The sequence below is a fragment of the Thamnophis sirtalis genome, unplaced genomic scaffold (assembly GCF_051295495.1).
Source record: "Thamnophis sirtalis isolate CommonGarterSnake01/CBP01778 unplaced genomic scaffold, rThaSir2_p1.2 scaffold_3, whole genome shotgun sequence".
Taxonomy (NCBI): domain Eukaryota; kingdom Metazoa; phylum Chordata; class Lepidosauria; order Squamata; family Natricidae; genus Thamnophis; species Thamnophis sirtalis.
Window position 1 is genome coordinate 71,373,534 of NW_028261383.1, and position 26,839 is coordinate 71,400,372.

The 26,839-nt window shown below is 35.3% G+C and overlaps 1 protein-coding gene across 1 annotated transcript in view; it reads right to left on the reverse strand.

The window, feature by feature from the left end:
* Window positions 1-332: 332 nt before the first annotated feature.
* Window positions 333-26,839, reverse strand: part of ATG7 (autophagy related 7) — a 99,304-nt gene continuing 72,797 nt past the window's right edge. The window contains exon 18 of the mRNA XM_087709116.1: window positions 333-1,876. Within this exon, the coding sequence (XP_087565242.1) occupies window positions 1,844-1,876 (33 nt within the window). The 3' untranslated portion in view covers window positions 333-1,843. The remainder of the gene's footprint in view (window positions 1,877-26,839) is intronic.

Genomic DNA, 26,839 nt, shown 5'->3' on the forward strand with positions numbered 1-26,839 from the left:
TATACAATTCTTAAGTTACTCGAATTGCTAAGCAAGGAAACATCATATTACCTTATGCTTAAAATGTCATATATAGGTTTTTCTCTGTGGGAAAAAAAAGAGTTGACAAATTGAAAGTTGTTAATCCAAGAATCAAGAAAGACATTTCATTGGCTAGTATTCCTGGGAGACACCAAGCTGTTTTTGATTCTCAAGAAACCAAGCCTGTAAAATTTCAAAACACAGCTTCCTGCTCACTATCTCCAAATGACGTCTGTATGGGGTGACTCATAGCAAGCAGTAAAGTCCTGATTTTCTCCAGAATGATTTTTTTAATAAAACGAGCCTGAAAATCACTAGATAGTTATTTAATTTATATTACAAGCATTTCATACTTACAATTGAAAAATAGCCATTAATGTTTATGTTACTAGAATGGTTAACTATACAAAACTGAGCTTTCTTTAAAATCATGCCTTTTTCAAACCTAGAATGAAGAAGAAATTTAGCCAGTGAACAACAATACTGGAAATATTGTACAGAAGCTAGGCTCCTTACTAAATGCTGCATCAGTAAAGTTAATTATAAATGTAAACAGTAGACATTATAAACTGAGTAACATAGATTTAAATGACCAACTTGTACCATTAAAACTAAAAAAAATAAATCATGAATTTCATATTTTGAACCTCTCCGCAGATTTGTGATTATAATTTATACAAGGGAAAGTGACACAAGGTTGAAGAATATAAGATATTTGGTCTCCTTGTCTGGGTATTTTATGTCACTGGGAGTTCCTTTTAGAGGAAAGCTAAGTCAACAGATGCTAGTAGTATATGGAGCTACTGCTCTGGATAGAGACCAGTGTAGTATTTCCTAAGATGAAAAAAAAATTGACACATTGCATTGCTGCTTATAAAGAAGTGGGCGAAAAGGCAGGCTTTCTTCTAAACCCAATGAAGCTAACAATGCCCACATTTTCTACTAGCTAGCATTCTGCGTCTTCAAGCAAAAACAGATTTGTCACTGTAATAAAAGCAAAAACATTTGCTACACTAATTATTCAGAACAACAATTGCATTGTTGTTCAGTATACACTTTTAATGTGAGTTAGAATTTCATTTCCTTATTTTACAGGGATATAAACTACTAATTGTTTGCAAAAAGGGAAAAGGTGGGTCTATGAAATAGTATGACAGCTTCGATCTAAACTGCTGTTCATGCAATGAAGTTAATGGAATGTACTTGCTTGTCTACATTGCGGCTTATTTCATTCAGAGTTCCTGATTTTTGAGAGAAGGGTAGATGAAGATAACTGAATTGAGGGGAGAAGAACTTCTACCTGTCTCTTGTACAGACAGTAATCAAGAGAAAAAGACCCAAGGTCTTTTTGTATCCCAAAACATCTGGCCTTGTTTGTTTCATTTATTCCCTCTGTGTAGGTTACTTTTTATGGTTCAGTTTTCAATCTTATACAATAATGACAAGTTCCTAAAACACTGCAAAATGTTTTTCAAATTTACTTAAAAGAAACATTCCAATTGGGGGCGGGTGGGTGAGAGATACAAAGATATGTACTAAAGAAAAAAATATATAAGCTGTATTTAGAAACAATATGTAATTTTAATTTGAGCAGTCTTACAATTAACTATATGTGCATCAGGAACACAATAAAAAGAGCAACCACAGTATGTTTGCTTTGAAACTGTCACAGTGTGCCATCTTGACCAAAGATGTAGACTGAACATGTTTATGTTTGCAATAAATTTAAGGAAGCAATCATTAAATGACTGATAAAAATACATCCACAGAACCCTAAAATAAGTTGGCTTGTTGGTCGTCTTTTACTTCACTCATTAGATTTTCAGAGTGTTTCATCATCACTTATATCCCAAATCTGTAAGAAAAAAAAAGAAAATTTCCACTCATTAATTTAACTTTGTTGTTATTCATATGGTATAATCGTTAACAACATAAATTTTAAACATATGCTCTGGTTTGCAGAAATTATTGCCAAAACCAAATTGCCAAAACTCTATATTTTGTAAAATAAAAACTTACCTGTTACACTAATATAATCACTTTGGGCTATATTGTAATAAAAAAAAATATACATCCCAAACTCAAATGTTTTTTTTTTAAAGAAATAAATCAAAAGGAATCATTTGCCCAGTACCTTACATGTATTAACATCTTTATATTGCATCATGTGCATTTATGCCAAAATATTTATGTTTCAAAGACTGGGCTTAAATAAGCATTTTCTTTTTCTTTTTAGAACATTGGGTTGGATATTTATATCACAAGATCAGCAATCATATAAATCATTAGTACAAAAGTTGTTTTAGAATAATTTTTTAAAAATGAAATTTCATACAGGATGATTTTTAAGGTTTGAAGTGAGAAAGAGTTGAATTTTACAGTTTTTTCTTTCTTTCCTCTACATCTTTGGAAATATGCTTCAGAGAACTAAGATAAGGCACAGAGTCTAGGATAAGGCACACAGTAATAGTTCAGAATGAGCACTGGCACAAACTAGAATTCTGTTCCCTTTCTAAACAACGAAGTTCCTCTTAATCCTCTGGATCTCCACCCCCAAAAAATAGAGTATCACATTCTGAAGCCAAATCGTAATAATCTAAAATTGGTTAAATCTATTCTATTTGGAAATGTTGAAATTATACCATAGCCTTTTACATGTGCAGATATATTACACCTTATAATATCAATTCAAATGTAGTCATGGGGAAATCAAAAACATATCAATCCTACACTGATTTCTGGAGCTTTGGGTTTTCTTTGAAGTTCTTTAAAATCTGAATTTGCCAACTGTATGGTAGACTAGGCGGTTCTGTATTTTATTTTCTTCAGCACTGACTGTTTGGCATTTGGATATTTAAAGTTAAAGGAAAGTCCTTTTTTACCTTTTTTTGGAAAAAAAATAAACTGTGCTGCTGTTTATGTCTTTTGAAATTGGCCTATCTCTCAGAGAGAAAGGATTGAATCCTCTAGACACTGTACTTTACACAGCTGATGGAGAGATGTGACATGCCCCTTGAAAGATAGATGATGGAAGAAGGAATTACTATGCTTGCTATTCCAAAACGAGAGAGGAGACAAAGAAGTGACCCAGAAAATGCTGTAAGAGGCGGCCCCAGCCTTCCATCCTATAGGACATTAAGCCAAGCCCAAGGGAATTAGATTTGCATCCACTGTATTTATATCTCAGATCTGTGTCTGTTTCTAACATATTGAAGTAGAGAGGAGGGTTATCTTTCCACTTCAGAAACACACATCCGCTCTCTCAAAGATTTAAGTACTTTTTTTACACAAAGGAAAAAGGAAAAAAAAAATGCCCTTCCCACCTCAGTTTCTATTTATCCAGCGCTATAAAAGAATTGTAAGTGAATGGACTTTTAAAATGTGGAACAATGCTACTTTTCACCTCTTATTGGTTGCAAAAGCACCTGAAAAGAATTATTAAAAGGGAAGTATACACAAGCAAACATGGACCTAAAGAATCAAAAGGAAGGCAATTTTGTAACAGCTCTCAGAAAAAGTACATGACAAAAGGACATTGCTTATGAAACATCTTTCCCATCAATATTTTGTAGAATTTATCCTTTAGGAAACAGGGATAACTAACCGAATATGTCTGATATAATCTATGTAATGGCTGATATAATATGTCATGTTTGATTTAGTAGTTAAGGTACCAGACTAGAAACCAGGAAACTGTGAGTTCTAGTCCTGCTGTTGGAATGAAAGCCGGTTAGGTGACTTTGGGTCAATCGCTCTCTCTCAACCCAACTCACCTCACAGGATTGTTGCTTCGGGGAAAATAGGAGGAGGGAGGAGTATTAGATATGTTTGCCACCTTGAGTTATTTATAACAATATTAAAAGTGGAATTAAAAATTAAAAACTTACACCGATTTCAATTTATGAACAAAATTTGAAAAAAAAAAACCCAAAACAGATAGAACAATCATGTCCGAAGTTCTCAATGCTAAAAAGAAATGGTGAACAATTAACCTAAAATCTATTTCTCTCGTGTTAAACAACACTGCTGCAGTTCTTATATTATTGAAATTTGAATGTAACCAAGTACACCATCGAAAAGGTTGAGTATAAAACTAGAAGCTCTAAAAACAAATTCTTTCACCTTATTTTCTTATTGACATTTCCAAAAATCAGTATCAAGATCTAACTTTAATGGCTTAGCTGGAAGTGGCTATGACATGGGCATGCCATAATCTTATTTACATAATACTAAGTACATATTTTTTTAAAATTAAAAATAAATAAAAAATAAAGCCACACCAAAGAGCTGGTGGGAATTAGTTAAACATTTGGATTCAGAAACCACTGAAGCAGTAAACCATCTTTTAACAAAACATTCTGATAAGGAAGGAAGAATGCATTCTTTCATCAAAATAAAGTCTGCAGAATTGAGAAAGTGGGAACAGGAAAACTTCTCTTTATTCTCTAGACACTGAATAAACAGCAAGACCTAAATCAGGCATTCACACTTGCCTTTTCCTCAACTTGGCTTTCAACAGGAATTGATTAATGGCAAGTTATCTTCCCACCTGCTTTTACCATCATCTTGAAGACTTTCCTTTTCTCTTCTTTCTCTGTATGCTGGTGCCTATATTTTATAACTATTATTATACAAATGGTGTCCAGTGAGTTCTCTTTTCCCATTCCTGTTCACAGCATTTTTCATACACGTCAACCACAATAAGTAGAAAATAAGTTTTTTGAACATGAGTTGATTTTACAAACCAAAAGAAAACAAATCAAAATCTTTGGTATTACTGGTATTACTCTTTCTTTTATCTCATTTACATGGAAGTAATCCTGTCACAAAATGTGTTTTTATTTCTAGTACTTGCATAATTTGTAACAATTCCTTAAAGATATATTTCCATTAATTGTTCTTATCTGTAAAATCTTATTTGCAGGTATAGGCCATATTTGCTTATAAACTGCAGCCTTACAGATGTGGAAAGCTTTCACATTTAATGGAATTGGAATGATTTATTTATAAGAACTTGTAGCAATTCTTTGCAGGATGAACTGTTCTCACATGAAGGATAATTGTAAGCAGGCTTGATAATACTTGGTGTTCCACACAGACCACATGAGCTGACACACATTTTTTAGAATCCTCATAGTAGTAAGTCACCGGCTTCTTTCCCCCTTTTTTACAACCAACAGCTGCAGCTCTCTACCTCTTTCAGGCATCTACCACTTCCAGTTCAATTATGCCTTTTTTTCCACACTAAAGTCTTGTTTCTGAGGTCTAGTGGTATACAGTAGCTTACTTCAGGCTTCCATTTGTGTCCATTTGACTTGTTTCTTTGCGTATTTTATGGACAGCTATTTTTCCATGACCGTTCCTACTAGAATGTTTCATTTCTTGGTTAAGACTTTGATAAGTCTTTGTCATCTGTCATAAGCTGAAAAATGTCACAAGAGTTACCACAATTCTGTATTTTTGTAAATGCATGCAAGATCTTTTTAAGCAGAAACACAAACATGCCATAAGCATTGAAAATCACAAATACTGGTTCCTGTCCATTCGTTTTCATAGAAAGTCTTTTATTTCTTCTTCTTTCTCCCTCAGGCTCTCTGGCTATCCAAATAGACACCACCGGCTCAGGAAAATTTGTTAGTGACTCTCCTCTACCTGCAGTCTCAAATTCCTGTTTGCTTGCTAAATTCACTTGCTCTCTAGAAACTGCCTGCCTTCTGTTCAGTCGTTGCTTACTTATCAGGAAGCAGTGATCCTACCCACGATGGAAAATCAACAGCTCCCTGAATATAACTCTTGCAATCAGCAGCTGGTCTGGAAATGACTTCATAAGTCCTCTATACAAGTGCTTCCACTTCAGCCACAAGCTTCCAGTTAAAATTTAGAACTTGGTTCTTCAGTAAACACAAGCATGGGTAAATACCACGCACATCACCAACACAACTAGAGGAGGGGGGAAATGTGCTTAATGCTACTTATGGTCACACTAAACGTAAGAAGAACTGATGGTAATCATCAATTTACCAAAATTTTATTTAGAAAGCACATAAATTTACCAGTCTAGATACTACACTTAAATAGAATGGATTTTCTACTTGGTTGCTTTTCTGTAGGAAGGATTAGTAAGAAGATAGTTATGTCCTGCTAGAGGAAGGAGAGCATTCTTATTACTTGCTTTGATTTGTTTTTTTACGAAGCTGTATAAACTCACAAAGGATTTCATAAGTACCCAATAGACACCCACATGATGTGAATAAACTTGTGGAACATTGTATTATGTTGGTACACTAGTTGAAGGAAATATTCCCATCAAATATTATTCTTGGGAGATTTTGAAAATTTGCAATATGTCTCAAAGACAAATAGATCTCTCATAATACATGAGAAACAATCCATGTATTTGCTCTTTAAACTAATCAGAGAAGGATCTTAGACTGAATTCTTAATTTTCATTATTCTATGGAATTAAAGATATCAATTCCACACATCAATTTATAACTGTAACTAAATTGACCATAAACATGTCTACAATTGGGCTGTAACTCTAACAGCAGATAAATACTTTCATTCCAAGTTACCTACTTGATGTTTGAAGAATGTCTTATTCATATCAAAGGCTATGAAGATGAGTTAATATGCATCATAACAAAGTTTGTTGTGTCAGGGTAACAAAGCCGAGGTGGTGCAGTGGGTTGAGTGCAGTACTGCAGGCCACTTCAGCTGACTGCTATCTGCAGTTTGGCAGTTCAAATCTCACTGGCTCAAGGTTGACTCAGCCTTCCATCCTTCCGAGGTGGGTAAAATGAGGACCCAGATTGTGGGGGCAATATGCTGACTCTGTAAACCGCTTAGAGAGGGTTGAAAGCCCTATGAAGCAGTATATAAGTCTAACTGCTATTGCTATTACTAAAGCAGATGAGATGTTTAAATCATATTTTCAAGGTGGATGCAAGCAGGATATTTCAAAAGAACTCATCAAAAGAATTAAAGGGATTGGTATCTAAAGGATCAAACAGCCCAAAAGATTTCTTTAGCAACACATATGAGATTATCACATATGCCACATAATTATAGAGGTGATGTGAACTTAACAGTTTCCAGTTTCTTACAAATAAAACAGCTTGCTTTGTTTCTCAACCCTGCCTCTCCATATGGAACTTTCTTTGATCTTTTAAAGCTATTATACAACTGCAATGATATTCATTTTATGGGATCAACAGAGACCAAAGAAATAACATACTAATCCAAGAGTGAGTGACAATATGAGAAACTATCATTTGTAATTCGAATAGAGAAGGCATAAAATATATCTAGTGTGTTTCCCAAATGGGATTATGTTACAAAGCTGTAAAATGAATTCTTTCTATAACAACATTAATATATCCGCTTTAAACACAGTCTAAATATTTGGCTCTTCTTTTTATGAATGTTCACAACTCTTATTTAAAAAAAAGAACTGAATGTTCAGAATAATGTCTTACAACTATTGGACATGCTAATGTTGCCCAACAATTAGTCTCTAAGATTTAAGATGATTAGTGTACTTATCTGAATACAAATCAACAGAAACAAGAAAACAGGAGCTATTCTAATTAATATTATTTACTTAAAATATGTTATGAGGCATCTACCTGCCCTTTCCAAACTAGACAGGGAGGCAGGAATGTACCAGAAGTCATGAAAAAGCTACTGTAATGATTACCACTCACTGCTTTCTATTCTTGGGAAGAAAATTATGAAAATCCCGAGAAAAGCATGGGAGAGACTGCAGGGAAACACGGCTCCCTGGAACAAAGAGTTCTTCTCATTTTCCTTGGGATTCTCACCATGACAATAGCGTTACAGAAACTTAACATACATCATAGGACAGAAAAGAAATTGCACTGCCAAAGATACCCATTTACAGATATTATAGAAGGACAGTTGTGTTGGTCTATAATAGTAAGACATTTCAAGTCTGGTAGAACTTGCAAACTAACGTATTTAATTAAAAGGCTCAGAATTTTGTGAGTTGCAGCTCACTTCATCAGATGCATGGAGTAGCTGGATTGATGCATGATTTAAATTGGGGGGATTAGTGGGGAAATAGAAAGGGGAAAATAGGTTGGTTATGCAAATGGAGGTTAAATGTGAAACAGATTGTTGTTATTAGTTGCAAAGTTGTGTCTGACCCATCACGACCCCATGGACAATGTTCCCCCAGGCCTTCCTGTCCTCTACCATCCTCTGGAATCCAATTAAGCTCACGCCTACTGCTTTAGTTAACTCTATCCAGCCACCTTATTCTCTGCTGTCCCCTTCTTCTTTTGCACTCACTTTTCCCCAGCATTAGGCTCTTCTCCATTGAGTCCTTTCTTCTCATTAGGTGGCCAAAGTATTTGAGTTTAATCTTCAGGATCTAGCCTTCTAAAGAGCAGTCAGGGTTGATCTCCTCTAGGACTGACTGGTTTGATTGCCTTGCAGTCCAAGGGACTCGCAGGAGTCTTCTCCAGCACCATAGTTCAAAGACCTCTATTCGTTGGCGCTCAGCCTTTCTTATGGTCCAACTTTCACAGCCATACATTGCATCTGGAAAAACCATAGCCTTGACTATACACACTTTTGTTGAAACAGATTACAAGTAACGTATCAATTAAAAAGTGTAATGTATTTTTTAAAAACTATTGTTTTTGCTGAAATATTGATTTCTTACTTGATGGTGCTGTTAAAGTCCCACTTTTCTAGAACAGTTAGTTTAAAGTATACTCTGGAATGTCCTGGAAAGCTGAAATTGAAATTATTCTGAATTAATAGCTAAAGGTTGTCCTATATGTGCTAGCTAGAAATCAGAGAGTCATTGTTGGGAGATGACTGAATGGCAGGGTAGCCTAGTGATGAAGAAGCTCGCCTTCCATTGGGAAGGCTGAGAGTTCGATTCTAGATAGCAGATTTTTCTCTCCCAGAAAAAAAAATCTATTGTGAACTCCGTGTGGCCTCAGGAAGGGCATCCGGCTAATAAACAGTTCCATTCAGTCATCCTGACTCTACCCCAAATTAAGGGTCGTAAAAAAGGAGGTTTTTTAAATTCCTGGCAGATGATGGCTTATATTACATTGGATGAAAAACATACAAAGACACCTCTCATCTTTTGTGTGTTATGTTGGAGCCTGTGTTAGTATAGAGTGGGGCGGGGGGAGTAAACATATGAGTTTGTTGTAGAGTTTGGTTCATATACTGGCATCGTTTCATTTTTCTTATGGTTTGGAAGAATCTGCTCAGGTTGGGTAGTTGTCGATATGCACTGCCATCCAGTACCTGGAAAAATGCAATGCAATTTTTTTTTGTATGAGGGCAGCTTATTAATACTATATTTGAATTAGAACTTATAGGTAACAACTAGTGTGTTCTGTTGTTTTGTTTCTGTCTTTTAATAGTTCCTTCCTGGGAACTGATGTAAGGTTAGGATTAGAGTCTGGTTGAGAAACCAGACTTCTGATATTTTGCCAAGGATATCTAAGCAAGCAACTGGAAAATGAAGTACATGGTAAAACTTTGCCTCTGGAACTCCATTCTATTAAAGAACCAAATTTTACTTGGAGTTTCACTGTTTTTCTTAATTAGTCCAGAAAACACATAATCAAATCTGACACAATCAAAGCTTAACACTGCATCCCACTCAATATAAAATACAGTAACAATAAAAGACATAACTGTAGAAAGTAACACTTAGGGTTTGTCAGTGTCCTTTAGATTGATGGGATGCAGGCAACAGTACATTGCCTGGCAAGATACTCATATTAGAGACTCAAACTAGAGGAAGCACGGCTTGAGTAAAATTAGTTTCAGTTGTACTTCTAGTGTACCGGCCGTAATGTGCTCAAGCTAATTAGTGCTGCACTTCCACGAGTAGGAATAATACATGTAAAATATTTATGACTAAGTTGGCTAAACCTAATTCACAACTTTTCTTGTTAAAAGGTGTTATCTAAAAGTGTCCACTAACCAAAGCCATAAGGCACAGCAAAAGTTAGTGTCTACAGAGCAATTTGGTGATAACCATAGCATACAGAAGAATGGGACTAGGAATGCCAGGGTAATAAATGGCTGAAGTACATGAATTAATGAAAGACGAGTGTGGCTTATTTATACAGTGGTTGTGCAACTTATTTAACAGACATGAGAAGGTGTATTTGGTTCTGATGGCTAGAGAAATGCCATTACAGTTCTCCCATACACAGAGAAAAGCAGCAAGAGTAAAGGAAAAGCTATAGATGCATTTATTTATTGAATATACCTAAACTTTGTCCAGAAATAGTCAAACTGATAGGTTGCACATATGACAAAAATGTTGCAGGCAGCGCTAAGGGCATTTGCTCCTAGATCACCAAGCACCCCCATCCAGACATATATGTGCTGTCCCCCGTCTACTAGTATAGATAAGGGGTGCAGGATAAAGCGTGACCCGTCAAAACTGCGTTCCACAAAAGCGCGGTCGACGAAATCACGTATGTGACGTCATCACAACGCGACGAAAAAGATCGAAAAATTCAAATAAAAATTAAATTACAGCAAGCCGATTCACATAAAGGTAAGGGTTAGGTTAAGGGTTAGGGTTAGGGTTAGGTTAAGGGTTAGGGTTAGAGCGTTAGCGTTACGTTTAGCGTTAGGTTAAGGGTTAGCGTTAGGTTTTTCGTTACGTTAAGGGTTAGGTTTAGGGTTAGGTTTAGGGTTAGGTTAAGGGTTAGGTTTAGGGTTAGGTTTGGGGGGTTAGGGGAAGGTTTTAGCTTTATTTTTACATTTTTCGATCTTTTTTGATCTTTTTCGTCGCGCTGTGATGACGTCACATACGCGCTTTCGTCGACCGCGGTTTTGTCGTCCGCGGTTTTGTGGTAGAACCGGATAAAGCAGTACGGAGTGAAATACGTATTGGCAGCCCATGGAATAGGCATCCAATATATATTCCCATCCAATATATATTTTGTAATTCTCCAAGAGATGCTAGGGTTTTTATTCAATAATAAGCAGCAAATGAGGTCACCTTTAAAACAAGTAAAACTACTATTAATAAGTGTACTTTTAAGGGTAAGGCATAAGTTTCTATGGAAAAGACAGCTAAGAAATATGTGAGCTAGAATTTCAATTTCCTCTAGGTCACATGGGCAGATTCTCTTTGAAAAAGGAGTGCTTTATTATTTATACCTTTCCTGTAAAATCACAGAGAGCAAGTGGGCTAAGGAAATAGTTTCTTAGTGTGTTGGGCAATTAATACCCAACAGATAATTTGTAGTGCTCTATCAAGCACCCATGCCAGATCATGGCTAAAAGAGCTATATTTGATATGCCACACTAGCATAAATCACTCTGAGGTTTTTCTCCAGAAAGAGGAAAAATTATCAAGATTACGGCAGCCAGGGGACCACTTGAAAAATGAAGCATGAGCCAAAAGTAAAGTAGGTATTTATGAGCTCTGGACAGGCTTGGTTTACCACAGGCAGAATTTCTTGTAGGCAATCATGCATCTACAAGCTCCGCAATGACATGAAGACACTGGAAACAATAACGATATCTCAATAATTCTAGGTAAGCCAAGGTTCCCAAGGTGATAAGATTACATTCCACAAAACATCTGTTTTAATAACAAATATACTCATTGTATAAAAGTAAACAGATACTGGAACTATTTTGCCTCATGGGTGAAATGTTATCAAAGAAAAATATAAATGCATAGCTGGGAAATTCAATTGTAATTGTGGTATTGAAAATTGTAGCAAAAATTTAACTGCAACAAGACTTATCTGTATGAGAAAAAAGGTATAACTCTAAAATATTATGGCATTGGTTAAAATCCTTTCTCTCTTTCACTGTCTAGAAACCTTGCCTCAATAGGCTAAAAAGGAAAAAAACTAGAAAAAAAGTAAACATTATATTCCTGAGATGTAAAAAACTGATTTATAGTCAGGAATTTTATTGCATGTTTTCCTCCTGAAGTTAGTGAAGCTTCTGGCTATACAAATCCATTGAGAAAAAGTATTTCCAACTGATGGAATAAAAATCAGTTTCTAAGCAAAACATAGCTTACTTAATGAAGATTTGATATGGAGAACATTAATTGCAACATTGAGTACAGTTTGGCAACCAGTGTTCCCCAGTGAGTACAAAAGTCTGCTTCTCTGTAATAATTTATTATGTTTCTATGAGGTAGTTTTCTTGCAAATAACTCTGACATATGGACATAGTTGTGATTTAATATTACACATTGCAAAGGGATGCCACAAAAAAAAGTTATACTAATATTCCCAGCATATAAGTGTTTTCTAATTATGGTGGAAAAAAATTAAATTAAAAAAATGTCCAATTTAACATGTCTTATTGCATATATTTAATTTTGTTGTACGTGGTACAATGACAATAAAGTAAACTAAAACTTTAATATGGGAGAATATGTGTGATGGCTCAGCTGTTAAAGATGCTGAACTTTGTCAGTTGGAAAACTGACAGCTCAGGTTCAAGACCCAAACGCCACGTGATGGGGTGAACTCCCATTACTTGCCCCAGCTCCTGCCCATTGAGCAATTCGAAAGCATGCAAATGTGAGTAGAAAAATAGGTACCACTTTGGTGGGAAGGGAACAGCGTTTTGTGTGCCTTTGGCATACAGCCATGCTGGCCACATGATCATGGAAAGAGTCTTTAGACAATGCTGCCTCCCTCGAGTAAGAAACAAAGATGAATACCACCTACTAGAGTTGGACAGAGAAAAACCTTTACCTTTTTATTGCACATATGATATTGAAAGTCAAAATAATTAAGTTCAAAGACTTAAATTTCTAAAATTTATGAGGTTGTCAACTGAATACTTAAAATTTCCTTGGAAAACGTTAAGAGATTTAAATCAATTTATCTGCAAGATGAACTTGAGCACTCTCTGTCTCATCTCTAATATAAACTGATACTAGTGGTTTACACTTTTGGCAGCTACTGTAAAATGTTCCATCAGCATGGTTATCCACATTGTAGTAAGAGCAAGAGTCCCATATATTGCAATGTATCACTCTCCTAGCTTAATATTCAATATTGGGATGAACATAATGAATTAAAAGCACATTATAGATTCTATAAACTACTCTACCAGCTTGTACTATCTACACCAGGGATGTCCAAACTTTTTGCAAGGAGGGCCAGATTTAGTGAGATGGAAATGTGTGGGGCCGATCATTCAGCATGATATTCTGTGAATCATTAACATTAATGTGCGGTGAAGGAAAAAATGCTGGCCAGCGGGGATGAGTGACAGGCTGAGCTGGTGGGGAGAAGAGGCTGTGGGCCACTCGAAATTTGAAAATGGGCTGCAATTGGCTCCCGGGCCGGACTTTTGACATGCCTGGTCTACACTTAGGTTTACATTTCTCTTGAAATACTTCAGAGATTAAATTCTGTATGAAAACAATTTGCTCTGGAGTTGATTTATAAAAAAAGCTTATCAGTAAAAACTTCAAATCAGATATTAAAAAAACAAGAGTTATATCGCCATACAATGTGATCCTCCTGAATCATATAGTGGAATGTTGCTCCTCATGCTAAATCTCAGAGGTATAAGAAAGAATTGTTAATTCAATCACAAAGAAAACACACCATGGATCCTTTTCAAACTGCCTGGAGTCCTCTCAGCAGGTAAAAAATAATAATTTGTTGCAGATTTTACTTGTTATGTAATTACTACTTCTACGAAAAAACAGTATCTTCCCTAGTCTTTAAAAACATGGACAACATCACAAAAACAACCACACACAATAGAACATTTTTTCTAGGATCTTCCATATAGGTAGAATTTATACTTGGAGAGATCTAGACTTTTTATAGGATTCTGAGCCATGACAGAACACAAAAACCTGTCTCCAGAGACTCAATGGTAGCAACGTTTCATTTACAGCCAAAGATTTAAAGAGGCATTTAATTTGATTCTTGGCATCCAAACTAGCAAAAAGATATTTTAGGGCATGCTCCATTAAGCACAGAGACTGAACACCCTGTATTAATATGGATTATATATTTATCATTTTAATAAAAGATTGTTTTGAATGAGCAATAATTACATTATTAAAGAAAGGTTCCTATCATAACTGAAAAGATTCCTGCGAGTCCCTTGTCAGTCAGTCCTAGAGGAGATCAACCCTGACTGCTCTTTAGAAGGTCAGATCCTGAAGATGAAACTCAAATACTTTGGCCACCTAATGAGAAGGAAGGACTCACTGGAGAAGAGCCTAATGCTGGGAAAGATTGAGGGCAAAAGAACAAGGGGACGACAGAGAATGAGGTGGCTGGATGGAGTCACCGAAGCAGTAGGCGTGACCTTAAATGGACTCCAGAGGATGGTAGAGGACAGGAAGGCCTGGAGGAACGTTGCCCATGGGGTTGTGATGAGTCAGACACAACTGTGCAACTAACAACAACATCACAGCTGAAAAAGATCACAATATTTGGTTCATGTGAAACATCTTGTAATTTCACCATTGAGTTTATACCATTGGATCACATTATATACATACATAACTCTATTGGAACAGTGGATATGGATCTGTCTTTCAAAAAATCATAAATGGTTTTAAGCTCCTCTCCCCCAAAAGCAAAAAATAAAAATAAGAAATAACTGTAATGAAAATCATGGTGTTCCACCAGCAGAATCTGTTAAATACATCTTCTCATTTAAGTAGGAAAGTTTATGCAAGCGAGTAATTATCAGTTCTTTAGTCCAAATATTCTATCAAATTTTTGTAAGCTACTGTAACAGCATATAGTGTATAAAGGCTATTTTTTTTTTAAAAAAAAATCAGAACAAGATCAAAACCTTAGGATATGGGTATTAAGTGAACAAGTGAACTTATGATGGAAAGATGGTTGGACAGATGACTATTGGGTGACTAGCCTAAGACTTCAGCTTAAACAATTGCTGGAAGATCAACAGTTGTCATAACAAGAATGAATTGCTTCAATATTCGTTATTGAAGTCATATCCCCAAAGGCTGAGTGGTAGGAATTTCCTTCTGAACCGAGTGTTTTAATATTGCTGTGTCTGTTTTGGCTTCAGGCTACATATTAGAAATGATAAAAGTAGTTCCTTCATACATTTTAAAGTCAGAGTTGTTGTGCTCCAGTATCAACATGAGAAAATGCTTTTGGCGATAAAGAGAACTCCGCTGTAAGTACTGGACATGTGTGAACAGAAACTATTTTAGCCAATCAAAGCAGAGGCTTATCTCATCTCAGTCTATTTTTCCCTTACCTTTTTTATATTTTAGCTTGATTTAATCATTATTGCTTTGGCAATAATTACAAGGCAAGTTCAGCGCAATGTTTTCTCACTGGAAGGTGAAGTAGTATCTTTTTCCCCTTGTTTGGTTAGCAAGTGAAAAGAAAGCAGGGCCAATAACTTTCTATATATTCTCATCAGTCATCCAGTCACAGAGCTACCCTCAAGGGAATAAAGAAGTCAAGATGGTGGCTGCAATTGTGCAATCAAAGACCTTCTTTACGAGTGTCACACAAGCCTCTGACTATATAGTATTACAAAAAGTTTACTTCCATTCAAAGAACCACAGTAAATGTTCTATGAGGCTAGAAGAATCTGAATGCAATTTCATGTGGTAGTTATATTTAAACCTGGATGGAGTTCATGGTATAATATTTCAGTCATTTGTGAAGAGAAAGTACAAAAATATAATAATATTGGGATAACTAAATGCCTGGGCACAATCCTGTTTAGTTTTTGTGATCTTAGCCAACAGGTATTATTTAACACGTCTAACTTATTTTAATTGGTAGTCTATATTCTGCTATTCTGTTATACATATATCTTAGGTAATGTACAAAGAAGACTAAAAAATACTAATAGATAATGCCCCCTTGATCCCAACAGCTTTGTATACAGCAAAGATTAACCCACAGTATCCACTTATCCAAGTCCAGTTTGTGAAGGGGAAAGAACACCACAAGAAAAACTAACACTAACTTTACCGCTAAACCAAATCCTTCCTCCTTTGAAGTGAACAACGTCAGATAACCTGTGCTAAATAGTTAGAAATGCCTACTTAAATACCAGTTTTGTTAAAGCACTTTTTCAGGGCTCTTTTTGTCCTTTGGTATGAAAAGACTGGAATGTATAATGTGAAAAATTGTATTTTAGAATAACATTTTAATTGTTTTAGCTGGAACAGCATAAAAGGGAAAAAATCCTATCTATTACTATAATTGCCATTATGTAGTTCGAGTAGTACCAGTAACTTAAATAATTTTAATACAGTCGAGTCAAACCTGCCACAATAATTTCATTAAAATATTATAACTTATATATATTTCCCATTTAACATTAATCCATTTAGGTCTAAAAGAAAAATATAGAGCTAAAAATAATTCATAAATTATACTTCACTGCCTTGGCAGATGTTTCAATGGGTGTGGGTCAGCTTGCAGTTTTAATATTCTCATAAGTCCTGCTGGAACATGTTTGTGGAGAATTAAAGTTATATCTTTCTTATAAGCTCTATTTCTCAGATCTCAATGATTGAATTATGTATGGCTTTATTTGCCAAGTTTTTGATTTCCAGCGTCCTAGATTATAGCATAGAATGCAAACACAAAGCTGGTTAGTTCTATTGAGACAGTAATAAAATACCTGCATCCGTACTTCAACAGTTGGAAAGAAATATTTCTTTTGAAATAACTTCTTTTAAAAACATACAACTTCAAATTACAACTACTCTTTTATACAACATATACTATGGAATGTTACTATTTGATTATACATTAGGCCTTTTAAAAACAACATACAAAAAGTACAAGATTTTTATAAAACAAATTTAAAAAAATTAAAATATAAAATAAATATAATTTTTTATATTTTTGAAATAAAATTTAAAGATTATGTTTCAATCCGAATCCATTTTGAGTACCATTCTTTCTGCTCAAATTCATACAATTTCTTACAAGTAATTAATGATAGTCAGGAAATGTAATCTAAATTTTTATCTAAAATCCGTAACACTTATATTAGTATTATATTATTTCCAAAACTGAATGGGAAAGAGATTGTTGGAAGAAAAAGCAATGACTTGGATAAGATCAGATGGTGAATTTGTCTTGTTCAACTGAAATTTCAATTAGAAACTTCCAAGCTCACAGCATTGGCTAAATTAGATTTCAGTATTATATACTTTACTCATATTTAGTTTTACATTTTCTAAACAGACTTTTCATTATTAAACATAATTCCCAAACAGGATTTTTTAAAACAGGAATTAACAGAATTAGTTAGGAATTAAATTATATTAAATTAAATCACTTAAATAGGAACTAAAAATACCAATATCATAAACTTTTAAAATGTTAAAGTAATTTTAAAAACAAACAGCTGAGTAAAGATGAACTCCATACTGGAATGTTTGCATTGTGTCTTCTCCTATATTGCCACAAAGCATGTCCCTTGAAGATGTTGTCTTTCAAATCACAATCTTGTTAAATCTTAATTAACCAACATATTGGATCTTCTAGCAGATATCCACTGTCTTAACTTTACATAGATGTGACTTTATAACATCTGAACTACACGTTTCTGAATTTGATCAGGCAGATACTAATATGTTAGAGAATAAAAGTGTTCATTTAAAAAAAAAGTAAAACTTATATGCTACCCATCGTGTGACAGTGTAGATTATGGGTGTACAATCTTTTGGCTTTCCTGGGCTGGACTGAATGAAGAGGAATTGTCTTGGGCCACATATAAAATATATAATATAGTTTTATAGTATAAAAAAAACATACAAATGTTAAACGTTTATGGTGTTGTGGGGCCTCATTACTAATTGATATAGATTAATAAACAAATTCTAATATTCAAACAATATACTTTCTTTCTCTAAACGCAAAAAAATAGTTTTTAAAAGTTAATAGCAGGAAAGATAGGAATTTTTTTTCTCATTTCAACTTTTTAAGTTAAGCGGGTGGGGGGAGAAGAAACCTACAAAAATGTAACTCCTTTAAATATTAATCAAAACTATATGGCATATATGTTAATATTATATTAAGCAACTCCAGAATAAGGATGCACCCTGTCAATCAGAGAAGAAATACAGAATTGAATGTCCAGGCCACAGTCTGAAGAAGGCATATTTCAGATTATAAATAATAACTGTTTATATGAACCTTTGAGTCTGAAATTATACCTCTCTAGCAGAAGGGAATAATACTGACAGGCTGCAACTTTTAAATCAGATTAGCTAATGCAAATAATGGCCTGGGAACAATGGAGGGTGTTGTTTCCTGAATCAGGGTGTTGCTTGACCCACTTGGAGGGACCAAAATGCTGAATCACTGTTCGATGTTTGAACAGAAGTTGCACCAGATGTAGTAGTGTTTAACTGGATCGCCATGAATGTTCATTTTCTATCTAGTCATTTAAAATAGGCAATTTAAATTGCTTTTAAATATATTGTATTAGTTACTTTGAACTGTTTAGTAAGTTATTAACAAGGAGTTAATTGATGCTTTTCTGAACATAATACAAGATAATACCAAACCTTAATAAAAATGTAAACCTATTTCAGCTTATGGCTTTAGTTTAACAGATTTGCACATAAATTCCCCTTCCAAAATTGAGAATGTCTCCTTACGAGACAGGCTTTAATCTATCAGGGGGCTCCCTTGGCAAAAGTGGCAGAGAACATTTTTATGAGTTCTTCCTTCCTCTCAAAGTCCCAATGCTACCTTGCCTCTCATACATCTATAAACAAGTATCCAAAAGGAGCAGAGCTCAGAAAGCATCATCAACAACAAAAACTCTCCTCCCTTCAACTAAGAATATTTTAAGAGTAGAATTCCATTGATGGAATCATAGGACCCAGCCATCCTTAGTCAGGCTGACTGTGAAAGTACCAATATGAAGTTCTGTAAGTATTAAATCTTGCCTTGCAAGGATTAAATTGATCCCGATTGATGACTTTTGCAAAACAGTGCTTAAACTGTTAATATCCATTCCCAGAGAGGGTACTTTGACATTTTCGTTTAGACAGTTGTTTAAGAGTATACAAACTGTTATAAAAAATATACACTTATTATTTTGGGAATGGCAAGTCAGTTTTGATTCATACCTTTTAAGGGATGCAGCGAAAGTCTTTAGTATTCCTAGTCTTTGACCCTCTGTGGTTGTGCGGCTGGCATGATTAAATGCCGAAGGTGGACGGAGCGCTGTTACCTTCCCACCAAAGTGGTCCCTATTTTTCTACTTGTATTTTTTATGTGCTTTCGAACTGCTAGGTTGGTAGAAACTGGGACAAGTAACGGGAGCTCACTCTATTACGCGGCGCTAGGGATTCGAACTGCTGAACTGCCGTCCTTCTGACCGACAAGCTCAGCGTGTTAGTCACCGCGTTACCTGTATATACATAGTGAGATATATAAAAAGAAGAGATGGAAAGTCTTCCACTTGTTTTAACACTTACTTCTGACTTTGGATCTCACCCATCTTTTACAGAACACAACTATAGAAGTATCTTCAAATGATTTCCATGCTGTCTTTTCAATCAGTCACTTTAAGGAAAATTGCCTTATAAGTTTTTTTTTCTCTAAAACATTGTTTTAATCAGAACTGAATCATGGTGCAGCCATTTCAAGACTTGAAATAGGAAACTAATAAAAGAAAGACTAAAGAGCAGACATATGAGCTGTTTCTTTTTGCAATGCATAATTAAATTAAAATCACTCCCTGAGATGTTATTTAATTTAATTAAAGTAAAGGCCAAACTGTGAACAAAATGTAAGGGAAAAGAACAAGATTTCAGGACCAGGGAATGTGAATTTCTGATCCAAATATCAATAATTTAAGCATATTTAATTAAAAACCTCTGTACAAAGGAAATGTGCAAGAAAAACATTTCTAGATTTTAAGCTTATTTTCTCCTTTTAGGCAGTGGAAAGAAATAAAATATTAAATCCTGCTAACAGTTTATGGATAAAAACAGGATTTGGCTAACAACATCTGTTTTTCTTGTCATAAAAATCTTTATTGTTCTCTTTGGAAGTGCCAAGGACTGAGACTCAAAGTACTTCAATAATTTTATAGAAAAAATATAAAAATGTAACATATCAAGCATCTTTTGGTTTTTAAGCATTTCGAATCAATCTTGGACAAGGGTGATTTTTTTTAGAAGGATGTAGTGAAGACACTAGTATTGGGGTGTAATCTATTTCCTGATAATATGCTTTTCTCTAAAACATCATCATAACCAGGTTTGGCAAGATCCTCACATTTTGTAAGTCTTCTTGTACTCAGGTTCTTCTACTATAAATGTCTTTCAGACTTATTTTAAATAGAAAAGCATGGCATATTTAAATAAATGAAAGATCCTATCCTATATTGTACTAAAAGTATCCTGCCAAGATCACATGAAGTGCTAATACCACTTTATAATGCCTTGGTAAGGCCACACTTGGAATATTGCATCTAGTTTTGGTCGCCACAATGTAAAAAAGATTTGGAGACTCTAGAAAGAGTGCAGAGAAGAGCAACAAAGATGATTAGGGGACTGGAGGCTAAAACATATGAAGAACGGTTGCAGAAACTGGGTATGTCTAGTTTAATGGGAAAAAAGGACTAGGGGAGACATGATAGCAGTGTTCCAATATCTCAGGGGTGCCACAAAAAAGATTAGGTTAATCTATTCTCCAAAGGATCTAGAGGCAGGACAAGAAGCAATGGGTGGAAACTAATCAAGGAGAGAAGCAATTTAGAACTAAGGAGAAATTTCCTGACAGTTAGAACAATTAATCAGTGGAACAACTTGCCTCCAGAAGTTGTAAATGCTCCAATACTGGAAGTTTTTAAGAAGAGATTGGATGACCATTTGTTTGAAATGGTATAGGGTTTCCTGCCTAAGCAGTGGGTTGGACTAGAAGACCTCCAATGTCCCTTCCAACTCTGTTATGCTATTCCATTCCATTCCATTCCATTCTATTTTATACTATTGTAAGTATCCTATATCAGTGGGTTTCAACCTGTGGTCCGTGATGTCATCATAGGGGGTCTCTGCAAAGGCTTGAAGATACATTATGATTTAAATCTTGCGTTAAATCTTGGGATGTCCATGGGCACAAAAGGAAGTCTGTAGTGAAGAAAAGGCTGAGAACCACTGTCTTACATGGATAATGCCATCATACCAAATGAAATGATAATAATTCAGAGCAATACAGCAAGTGTCTCTGCTGATTTGGTTACTGATCATCTTTCCTATCTAACCACTATAATGTAAAGAGAAAAGGCAAAAATATCTAAATTGTTGATACCCAGGAACTCACATCTTTACATACAAACAGTTCTGTTTGGAACTGCACCTTTTAATACCTTCCATTTCCTACATTATTTTCATTTTCCAAATAGAAAATAAGATGTCTTGTTCAAACATAACTATTTACTGCAATTTACGGAAAAGTTAGTAAAATTCCAGATTCTAATTTTATCCAATGCTCTGAGTCTAACATCAGGCTTTGAAATGCTTCTGCATTTCAAAGCTTACACTTTTAATTTCTAAGTTCAACATAAAAAAGTATATTTTAGTCAAATTGAAATAAATGCTTTATGCCAGGGCAAAATATAAATATATACAATATTTCATACCACAAACAATAGATTATTGTGTTTGATCAGCATTTTATAGTTTACACATTGGGTCTTTTTATAGGGTTAGCTGGTTCTTTTCTACTACTTGTTTTTGACATAGTCAAGAGTCACACAATTTGAGTTGGGCAGCCCTATAAATCCCATAAATAAATAAGTAATGGAAAGGTATTATTAGTTCATAAAGCAGAGACAGAATATGACATTACTTTTCCCCTTTTTAAATGTTTCAAATAAAAATCTTAATATTATATGCAATAAGAAGTTTCCTGATAACCTGAATTTTATATTGATTTCCTATCTTCCAAGCAAAAATCATCTTTCATTATTTTCATCTTTCTCATACATGCTGTCCATTCAATTCCATACTTTGGTCTATTATTTCTGCTTTTTTCCCCCCTTTGTGTCTTTCATCTTTTTCTTTATCCTTGGCCATTTCACACAAAATCATTTTTAAAAGAAAGAAAATCAATCTACATTAAATCTTAATAAGTGACCAAATTTCTGTATTAAAGTTAAGTGTCTCACCAGGTAGCTCTTTAGTAATCAAGTCACTCTCACTTGTGGTCCATCTGTTTATCACTTGTATATATTTAAAATATATTCAACCTTTCATTACTACTGAAACAATTCAGATGCTTTTATTATATTAGGATTGCAAAATAAGATCTGAACAATTTTTTTCAGACAAATAAATGTGCCATCGCTATCTTTCCAAAATGAATGTGCTTCCTAGACAAAATATATTCTTCATTCCTAAAAGTATTTGAATCAGAAATTCTTTGAAAATGTTAATGAGTAAGCAAAGTTGTACGCCACTTATCACACTTATGCTATCTGCTCTTTTAAGTTCATGCCAAATTCCATCCCTTACCGTCATAGCCACTTACAGAATAGATCTGTTTAATTTCAGCCTTGGAAATGCATTAGTTGACTTTGGAGACATTCTCTCTGAAGGCAAAACAGAGCAGCTTTTTGAAATGAGTGTATTCTTGAGTGAGTTTTAATTCCTGGTAGCCTAAAGCCACTAATATTAATAGATGCAGCGGTTTCCAAATCTGCTTCCAAATTCTATATTTTAGGAGATGGGCTAGAACCAGCATTTCAGTGCACAAGGAAGTATATTGATACATCTCTGGAAATAAAAAGTATGGAGAGATGAGCTATCCTAAATCTCCAAAAGATATCCTTGACTGCTAAGGGACAACACTAGAAAATCATTTATGCAGTGGTGGGTTTCAAAAATTGTTTGAACCTACTCTGTGGGTGTGGCCTCCTTTGTGGGAGTGGCTTGCCACCCATGTGACCAGATGGGAGTGGCTTGCCACCCATGTGACCGGATATGAAGATATTAGAATTCTTCAGTTCCTTGAGTAGTAGTATTAATTACTTCATGTTAAGTAATCCTCAGTTGATGACAAGAATTGAATTGTTCTGACCCAAGTCATGCTGGCTAGGCTGAGGTTAAATAGAGTCTGTTTATTACACTTAACACAGTGGCAATGTCCCATCAATGATGCTGGTGAAGCTCGCCCCAGCCCTCAGTTTTCCCTCAATCTGAATTCCCTGGTTCCATGAAATAAGTCTTAGCCAACCCATGAGGCCAAGAGGGAAGATGCAATACCCCCAAGTACCAAGTCCATAACACAAGTCCAGGGTTCCAAAAACCAAAGCACAGTCCAACAGTCCAAAGTAAGGGAGCCAAGTCCAAAGTCCACATATGAAGTCTAAACTTCAGATCCAAGAAACACGATCCAAGATTCACAAAACAGTATTCACAAAAGCCAGGAAGGTGTACATAGAAGCAAACCGGTGTTCCCAACAAACACATCTTTCCCCAAAATATGGTGTTCCTTGTGAGAAGGTGCAGGGTTGCTTCCTCATGAATAACCTTGCTGACCTCCTCTGTGCTTCTCTCTACTCTACTCTCCACACTCATAGATGGAGCAAGGTAGGCAGCTGATTCTCATCAGAGATGGTCTGGAGCCTGTCATCTTCACTGATCCCCTGAAACTGATCCACTACTGAAGGCATCTCTCCTTCCAATTAGCTCCAAGAGGACAATGCCATCTCCATTGGATGGTCCCAGTTCCAACTCCTCCCCATCTTCCAAAGGGGAAGGCATGATGGAGGCATGACATGAGCCAGGAATTTTGGTTTTAAGTCATTGTGGTTGTTAAATGGATCACCATATGATTTGACTTGATTTTACAATGGTTATCATTTTACAATGGTTGTAAAGTGAGCAATTATGGTCATTAAGCAAATTATATGTGGCTGTTAAGTAAATCCAGAATATCCAAGGTTGGTTTTGTGTTTTTTTGCTATTTTCTACCTGTAACTTCTCTTTATATTGACTTGATATGGTTCTATGTTTTGAACAATTTATAAAATATGTTTTAAAAGTTTTAAAAGATGACATATTTCATCACTTGAAAAGCCATTCTGTTGTAGGAGATGATTTTTTAGAAGAAACTTGTTCCTCTCTTTTGTTAGAAGGAACTGATGTACTTCTATTTTTGGAAAGTGACTTTGTGATAGTTGAATTTCTTCCTTTATTTGGCTTTCGAGGATCTGCAGTTTTACAGACTGTGATGTATTATCACATGATACTTTGCTTTTCTGAGAATAATCTAATAACTTAATAATATGAAAATACTTCAAAATTACAAATACATGAATCTTTGAAGTCAATACCTTGTAGATACCATTCAAATGTTAAATCTTAATTTTTTGCTGAAGAAAAATTATTAATAGATGTTTTCCTTTCAATTCAATGTTGAATGTAAAAAATGCAATGTATGAATTAAGAAAAGTAAATTCTTACATTCCCATCTCTTATGTACCATGGGCCAAATGCATTTCACATATGTGAGCAGAGAATCCTGGCATTAATCACATGTGAAATAAAACTGTTGGCAGGAAAATCAGAATTGTGTGCCATTTAGAAAATTGGAATCAGAACAATGTAGCTTTTCCAAAAATGAAGAAACTTAACAAAAAAAGAGGAAGTGGTAATGCTCTGTGGCAAAGTTAAGAACTGCATCCAAAAATGTTCATTTACTTAACTATACAATAATCATTAAATCTCTAAAGATTTTAAGATTGTCAACTTAAATACAAAGAAAGGAGGATCATGATATACTCCTTCTGTTGATATATACAATTATTTGCAAGCTTGAAATTGCCTCCTCTGACATTAATTTAAAAGATTAGATGAACACATTATTTGGTGACTTTTCCATTGTGTTAAACAACTGAAAATTTCTGAAATTCCTACAATAAGCCCTATCACTCACACACTCAGTTATCAAACTCAAACAACTGTTAGTTGTTTTGAGAAAACTAACAAGAGGATAAGTTGTACTTACCTCATGAGGGAGAGGGTTCAAAAGAATGTGGGCTATAACGCAGACTACTACCTATTCCAACCTACCCAGTTCCCCATACTTTTTTCAGAGGGGTTGTTCCCAGCAGATACTCTCTAGAGCCAGAGGGACAGATTCAATTCTGATGAGGCTTTGCCTGATAGATCACAATATTCTCCTGCAAAACTTTAGAAACCAGGATTTTGAACTGTATCTGGAAGCTTTCTGGCAACAAATATTAAAACTGGTGTTACAAGTGGTGGTGTTCAAGACTACACAGAATGGCCTAGTGATATCATGCCTGACACTGTGTTTTGGTACAGTCTCTTCCAAGTTATTTCTGAAGGCAACCCAGATCATCAGGTAGTGATCAAGTCAATGACTGCAGGTAATTCTGGTTCAAATGCAATCAAAGTTGGGCAAAGGCTTTGATTTCCAGAGCTTCTGCCTGCTGTTTGAGCTGGATCCAAGATATTCAGGAGGACCACCAAATCACAAGTCACCTTTTCTAGAGAGGGCATGATACTGTCCAAAGTAATTACAGCAGTCAATATTTACTGATTTATTCATACCTCATATTTATGAAGCCATACAAAAATAAAAATTGAAAACTGTTTGATGATTAATCCTATAGCCTCACAATCTCCCAACACAATCCATCCTCAAAGGAGCCACCCACTCACTCTGACTCAAAGCCTGGGGAAAGATCCAAGTCTTTAGGACTTGTCTAAAACAGAACTTGAATGGGAGCTGTTTGAATGTTTGAGGAGATAATGTTTTTGAGGATAATGTTTTTGAGGAGATAATGTTTCAAAGGATTCACTTCCAGGATCCCATCAGATAACATTTATTCATGGAAAGGCTGGGGTTAATGTGAACTCATACAGAATTGGAGTGAACATCTATATAATAATAACAACAACAATAATAAAAATTATGCAAAGAAATCCCAGATCCAGATAGCCTCAAAATCCACATAAACTTGAATTTTGCTAGAGTGGAGCCTGAGTTGGCTTTTCCCACTCTGGACCACAGCAAACATGGGATAAGACCTTGATGTAATTAGTGTTCTAGTATTTTATCATTTGCAGCATCGATATTGAATCAGTAATCTCTATGAAACTGATTTTTATTTACTTTCATCAAGCAGTGAAACATTTAAAACTAACCCTTAATTTATTACGTCCTATACTCTAAGCTCTTCTGCCAACCTAGCAGTTCGAAAGCACATAAAAATGCAAGTTGAAAAATAGGGACCACCTTGTGGGAAGGTAACAGCGTTCCGTGTACCTTCGGCATTTAGTCATGCTGGCCACATGACCAAAGAGATGTCTTCGGACAGAGCTGGCGCTTCGGCTTTGAAACTGAGATGAACACCGCAATCTAGAGACAGAAACGACTAACACATTACCTTATCTTATACTCTAAGCTGAGCGCCAAAGAATTGAGGCCTTTGAACTGTGGTGCTGGAGAACACTCCTGCGAGTCCCTTGGACTGCAAAGCTATCAAACCGGTCAGGAGATCAACCCTGATTGCTCTTTAGAAGGCCAGATCCTGAAGATGAAACTCAAATATTTTGGCCACCTAATGAGAAGGAAGCTCACTGGAGAAGAGCCTAATGCTGGGAAAAATTCAGGGCAAAAGAAGAATGGGACAACAGAGAATGAGGTGGTTGGATCGAATCACTGAAGCAGTGGGCATGAGATTAAGTGGACTCGGGGGATGGTAGAGGACAGGAAGGCCTGGAGGAACATTGTCCATAGGATTGCAATGGATCGGACAGGGCTTCCTGACTAACAACAACAACAACACT